Source organism: Lipotes vexillifer, unplaced genomic scaffold (assembly GCF_000442215.2).
Source record: "Lipotes vexillifer unplaced genomic scaffold, Lipotes_vexillifer_v1.1 scaffold230, whole genome shotgun sequence".
NCBI classification, from domain to species: Eukaryota; Metazoa; Chordata; class Mammalia; order Artiodactyla; family Lipotidae; genus Lipotes; species Lipotes vexillifer.
The window spans coordinates 9,325,213-9,332,241 of NW_006775143.1; the positions used below are offsets into that span (position 1 = coordinate 9,325,213).

The window sequence follows — 7,029 nt, forward strand, 5'->3', positions numbered from 1 at the left end:
AGCTTTCCCTACCCCCAAGATTAGGTTACTTCCTTCTGCTAGTTTAATGCTCTTACAGATAGCACCTTTCCTTTCTCCTACGACTTTCACTTATACACTTGATTCTTTGTCTTTTCCCGCTTGACTGTGGTTGCTGTTAACTGCGGGGTCATGTCCATGTTAGTTACTGGTGTATCCACAGCACCTGTCAACCTTGGAAAGTGCTCTCTTCCTAGTTGAAGGAATGAATGGGCTGTGAGGGAATAGTCTCTACAGAGGCATGAGCTGTGGAAGGGTTCGGCTTATCTTAGGAACTCTCATGTTGTTACAGTGTGGTAATGGAGGGTGGATTGTTCATTCCATTAGGCAGATAATACCTTCAAACTGCAGATGGAAGCGCTGGTGGCTGAGAAGACCCATTTGCATGGCTATTTCTGTGTACTGCCATGTACCTTCAGATGGATGAATGACTGTCCACCTAAGGAAAGATGAAGGAGGGTGGACCCCTTTTCTCTGCTTCTCACTGTTGATCGTGGTGGTTGCACTATTTCACAAGGGTGAATGTTACAGACACAGCACAACTTTGGGCTCCCAGCTATTTTGGCCTTGATTCAATAATCAGAACCTATTGCTTCCCCTGTTCTCTGTTAACACTGGGGCTGTTTGGGAGGTGTGGGGAAGGATCAAAACACCCTGCAGTCACACATTTTCAAGTACTTTCTTGATTTTTGGACAGGATAATCAGACTTGATTTGATGTACTTATTTCACTCGTACCAAAAACTAAGCAGCAGTCTCTGAACGTTAAAGCTCAGAAAAATCTGTAAGGAGAAAGTAAGGGCATGTCGCAGGAACTCCTGTGGGAATGCTGTTATCTGTATTCACGTTTTCCTTTGCCCTCTGTCATACCGTGTTATGACTGGAGGTGACAGCTGGAATGTGGCCCTTTAGGAACTCAGCTTTATCTTTTTCTAGGATAGAGTAATTAGTAACTGTGCTGTTTTTAGAAGCATTATCTTAACCTGACTGTGATTATCTTTCATGATTTAATACCCAAAGTTCAATCAAAGTTCAGTATTTTTTCATAAAAGAAATTACAAATGGTCCCCAACTTAAGAAGGTTTAACTTATAACTTTTTCAACTTTGTGATGGTGTGAAAGTGATACACATTCAGTAGAAACTGTACTTAAACTTTGAATGTTGGTTTTTTCCTGGGCTAGTGATAATGCGGTACGATACTCTCTCGTGATGCTGGGCAGCGGCAGCCCGGCAGCTGCAGCTCCTAATCAGCCACACGATCAGGTAAAGAAACAACTGATAGGCCTACAACCATGCAGTACCCAGACAGCCGTTCTGTTCTTCACTTTCAGTACAGCATTCAGTAAATTGCATGAGATATTCAACACTTCATTATAAAATTGGCTTTGTGTTAGATGATTTTGCCCAACTGTAGGCTAATGTAAGTGTTCTGAGCATGTTTAAGGTAGGTTTGGCTAAGCTATGATGTTTCTTAGGTTAAGTGTATTAAGTGCTTTTTGACTTAGGATATTTTCAACTTACAGTGGGTTTATTGGGACGTAATACCATCCTAAGTCAAGAAAGATCAGTATTTGGCAGTTAAGCTATGGTGTAACACATCCTACTTTTTATAGAGCAACAAGTTATTTTTGTCTTTGCAAAATAAGATATGAAGATGTTCTCCAAAAAACAGTCACCACTCCTCCAGATCTTTACATTAACCTTAAGGATTTCAGTTGGAGTGTATTCCCCATCATTCCAGTTTAGGATAATGAGGGAAAAAAGAGAACTGGAGATGGGAAGGGAGCTGTACTCTACTCCCCCTCTGTTGGTGGTTGCTTCTCCTTTGACACTGTCACTTAAAAACTTTGCTGAATCTGTTCATTCCTCTGTCTTCCCAATGGTGTTGACCCAATGCCAGGATTTCTTCAACATCCTCTTCACTGGTCCCTGCCTCTAGTCTTACTTCCGTCTTGTTCTCTGGTTTTTCTGGAGCATAACTGTTAAATGCCTCTGCTGCTTAAAATTCCCATGGTGGCGTCCCATGGCCTTCAAGGTGAAGTTGAAACTTTAAATTGGCCCATCAGACTTTTTGTGCCTTTTTGTGTCTACCTCAGCAGACTCATCTCTCTCTGTTGCCTGCCTTACATTTTCTTTTCTAGCCATATTGAACTTGTTTAGTTTCCTGGAGTCAGTGAGATCTTTGCACATGTTTTCCCCTCTGTAAAGAATACTACCCCCTTTGTAGCCAAGTCCAGTATCATAACCTTTACTTAAAGTACTCTTCTTTGGAGAAGCATTACTAGAACTCTCTAGACTAGATAAGATGTCCCTGCTATGTGTTCCCATAGCATCTTCCACTTATCCTAACTTAATACCTATTATATAAATGTGTTTGTCTTTCCACTAATTGGTAAGCTTTCTGAAGGTAGGAACTGTGTCTAACTCGTTTACAGCTGTGTTACCATTCCTGGCATGGTGTTTGGCAAATAGAAAGTGCTCAATGAAAATTTGATGAATTAATAGATTAGTGAAACCAAGAGCAGATCAGATTAAAAGATTTTTGCATTATAACTGTGAGGCTGATAAAAAGAGGAGTGGCCATGGCAAACCCCAGCCTTAGAACTTTATTCCAAATTTTTGGAAGGGAAGGAATGTCCATAATAGTGATGACATGTGCTCTGTCACAAGATGTGCGGGTGAGGGTCTAGGAAATACACACTTGCTATCCTGAGCCAACGAAAGTAAGTTAAACATCCACAATTTACTCTGCTTCTCTGGGAGGCTGGGAGTCAACAATTCTTGAGGTGTTAAATCAGAAAAGATTTAAACATTCACATAAATGGATTTTTAAAAATCTCATTGAAACTTTAGGGGAAGCACATCCCAAAATATTTCCAAGGAGCAGAGATTGTAAATGAGAAATCACACCGCACAATCTCCATTGCTCTTAAAGGAACTATAAAATGTTAATAGCAGTCCTCTGCCCCCCCCAGTCTCATGTGGCCCCATTGTACATTGCTTGTTCTTGAGAAATTCTACCACTATGGTTCAAAGGAGCGTAATAATCCTTATGGTATGGGAAAGAATACTGTATTTAGATAGTTTAGGTAGAACATTTGCCATTTTTAGAAATACTGTTAAGGAAATTCCCTGGCAGTCCAGTGGTTAGGACTCGACACTTTCACTGCCGAGGGCCTGGGTTCAATCCCTGGTTGGCGAATTAAGATCCCGAAAGTTGCGCTTTGAGGCAAAAAAAAAAAAAAAAAAAAAAAAAAAAAAAAAAAAAAAATGGACACCCTGTTGTTTCTAACACTCCTGCCTCACTAGCACCCATTCCCATTGGGTGTAAATTCTTTACTATAACTGATCTATGCAGTTCGTAGATGATATTCTTTAATATTTCAGTTGATGAAGCTAGTCAATACCTTAAAGTGGCGTTTGAGGAAAAAAAAAAAAAAAAAAAAAAAAAAAAAGGCAAGCAAGAAGGAAATACTGTCAATGCAATATTTATTCCTTTGTTTCTTCCTAATCTAGAGAGTTACAGATTTATGAGCCCTGCAGATTAGTTAGTACTGTGCCTTTTGATGAGGCCAGAAAGAAATTATTTCTCTATCTCTAGCTTATAGAGTTTGTTTTCCAGGAGATAATTGAGGTTCAGTTAAGATCAGTGTTACTTCTATAGGGTTTTACACACACATATCCCCCCCCCCTCCATTCTATTTCTGTTAAGATAAAAAACACTTAGCAACTGTTTTCTTAGCTTGCTTCACTTTGTTTTCTTTCTTCTGAGTCCTTCTGGAGACTTTCTTGGCCTGGAGGCGGAATTGAATAGTAGGTATGAATTTCAAGGTCACAGCTAAGCTTACTTGTCAACAGAAAGCAGTTGCCAGGGGAACCACAGTCTTAATGTTATTTCATGCATCTTTGCCCTGAGGCAGAAATTTTCATTCATAATTTAGGGAATTGAAGAGTTAGAGATTCAAATTTGCAGGTATCTTAGAAAGTTGAAAACATATCAAAGAATGAGTTTACAAACCGTTTTGGGTGTTGGAAGATGCTTTGAAATATTGACAAGTTTTTGGTTATTGGTTTTAAAGGGTATTTTTTCCAGGGCTTCCCGGAATTAAGTGCTACTTGAAATTCATATAGTCTGAGGCAACTTGTAGCCAGCTTTGCCTATACACAAATGTAAAAACAAAAATTTAGGTGAGACTGTGAAAAATAGATATATAAAATGAGTAGATCGCTATCTAGAGCAATGGTTCTGGGAGGAGGGTGTGATTTTGCTCCCCTCAGGGGGCATTTGGCAATGTCTAGAGACATGTTCATCATCACAGCTTAGTAGGTGAAGGCAGGGATGCTGCTAAACATCTTACAATGCACAAAATGGTCCACAGTGCTGCTGTTGAGAAACTCTGATTTGATGGATATAGAGCTAGATGGATATTAATATATATATATATATATATATATATATATATATATAGAACATTTGTGTCTGTATAAATCTTAGTTTGGGGGAATTTTTCTCCAGGTATAAATAAAAATATTTAAGGAAAGAAATTCATTCCAGTTCTTTAACCTATCAGCATATATTCAACATGGGGTTCAGTCATGTCGCATATAAACCCTTTCAGAGCCACAGGAACCATAGCCAGGAAGCTTACCCCTTCCTCAAAGCTGTTCCTTTCGATGTAGGGCCTCATGCAGTGAAGGAGCCTTGAGATAACTGAGCATCCTTGAATGTAATCTTTTTTATGTAACATTTTACCTGTGCCCCTCTTGACATTAAAGTACTTCCTACATTGTGCTAAAGGGTTAGTCTTTAATTTACCTCTGCCCTGCCTGTTGAACCCTCCTAATGGGTGATATTGTTGTAAAGGAGCAAGGCAACCTCTATCTAAAAGGATGGTAATAAACTTGTGCTTCATATCTGTATCGGTTAAGATAGATTTGCCTGTATTATAACCAAAAAACAAACTCAAAAAAAATCCACCATCAGTAGAACTTAAAATAACAGTGACTTAAATGAGCCAGAAGTTTATTTCTCTCTTGGGTGTAAGAAGTGCAGAGACAGGCAGATCAGGACTAGTGTGTCTGTTCCACAAACATCTATGCCAAGCTTTGCCCCACCTTAACGCCAGCCTTGGTGTGAGGTCTTTTCATCTAAGATGGGTGCTTGAGCTCATGTTCATTGCTAAACTCTGACCTGGCCATGTGGCTGCCAACACAGATGCAGACCTGGCTGGGTGATATCATCTTAGCTTGGGCATAAAAATTATGTAGCAAAGGCCAACTAGCTATTATAGTCCTAAGGTAGGCACCACAAAGATGCAGCAGACCACCTCCATCCAACCCAGATATTGCCTGCCAATTAGCTACATTTACTTGGCTTGCTTGATGTAGGTTAGAGACGGTACAAGTACAAGGTCATCTGTTGAAAAGACCTACCCCATTTCTCCTGCCCTGAACCACAATCCTCAGAGTTTGGACATTGCTGGGTCAGTTTTCCTATTTTGCAATAAAAGTTATCCTGCTAACGTTTAATCTTTGGCTTCTTAGTGATTTTCTCTTTAACATCATTGTGTCTACTTTCCAGTCAGCAAGAAGGGGGAAGGATTGAAGATTACCCTTCTCTTTTAAGTACACTGCCCAGAAGTCACTCAACACTTCCAGTTGGCCAGATCTTAGTCACATGGTCATTAGTTTCAAGAGAGTCTGGGGAAATAGTCCTTTGGATGGACCCTCCAAAAAACTGGAGTTCTTGTAACTAAAGATTGAGAGACAGCTATCAGACTTTGAAACAATACTCGGTGAAAATATCAGGAAAAAAATAGTGACTACATAACCTCATCAAGGCTCTCAAATTATAAAAATAAGATATTCTGTGGCAGTGAATTACTGGTTAGATGCTATTTTTCTTTCCTTCCTTCCTTCCTCCGTCCCTCGCTCCGTCCCTCCCTCCCTTCTCTGTGGTTTTATTATTTCCCCTTTTCCGAAAGCAAGACTAATCATTCTGTGTTTCTTCTTAAAGGACTTTCCGTGACATTTCTGAAGATCTGAAGCCTTCAGTAGACTGACTTGGTTTCTAAACCGCAGTGATTTCTCTAGGAAATTCAACCTTGACTGTGAGTTTAGCTCAGCTGTGGCCTCCTATCCTTTCAGCTGTGCCTGGCAAACAGAGCCCAGGAAAAGAAGCAGAAGCCTCCTAGACTTCCATACAGAATGCCCGGACAAGAGAGGACTTGCTGTGCTTTGCATTTTAAAGCACAGCTTTGGAGCTCAGAAATGTGGTTTACTCACTTAACTGTCGCTAAGATGGCTTGAAAAGTTTCAGTTTATAAACTGGTACCATGGCTTGAAATTTTCCCACTTTGGTTATGTGTATTATAATATGTATTTATAAAGTTTTTTAAAGGGTCCTAAACTACCTGCTGTATACAGTGTAGTTTTCTCCTGTTTTAAGAAATCTGTCCTTAAACTTTTCTGTGACAGTCGCTTTTCCATGAAGAGGGCTTTCACTTTTGAGAATGTAGTTGCTTGAGCGGGAAAAATGAGTCTTCTGCCTTCTTCCACAGTGTATGGTCCTCTCTGTAAGGAAGAGCAAATCTTCAGTGTAAGGGCAGATGGCTTATTTGAAGTTCAGTTAGTTGTATGTTACAACCACAGGAGACCGCAGAAAGACCGAAGCTCTTCCTCCCCTTCTCCCTCCATCCCCTACTGCTCTATTGCCAAATTTTTAAAACTTGGCTGACCACATTGAAATTAAATACTTATTAAGCTGCTATTAATGGTAACAGTATGATAGAATTCATGTTGTAATGTTTTTCTTTCCAAATGTTTTAAGAAAAAAATCTCAGGGGCAGCAGTGCTCTGATCATTAAAAGTATCCCTGTTTCACTATTTGGAATTTGACCGATTAGTTTTATTAGCAGTAAAATTTTATATCTGTGTAGTATTTTCCCATCACTTAGCACAGTGCCTTGCACATAGACTCTTTTTTTTTTTTTTTTTTTTTTTTTTTTTTTA

The 7,029-nt window shown here is 39.5% G+C and overlaps 1 protein-coding gene across 1 annotated transcript in view; it reads left to right on the forward strand.

Annotated features, from left to right (window-relative positions):
• The window catches only part of TMEM245 (transmembrane protein 245), a 102,140-nt gene extending 95,829 nt beyond the window's left edge, over nt 1-6,311 (forward strand). The window contains exon 18 of the mRNA XM_007449811.1: nt 6,035-6,311. Coding sequence (XP_007449873.1) covers nt 6,035-6,080 — 46 coding nt within the window. The 3' untranslated portion in view covers nt 6,081-6,311. The remainder of the gene's footprint in view (nt 1-6,034) is intronic.
• The last annotated feature ends 718 nt before the right edge of the window (nt 6,312-7,029 follow it).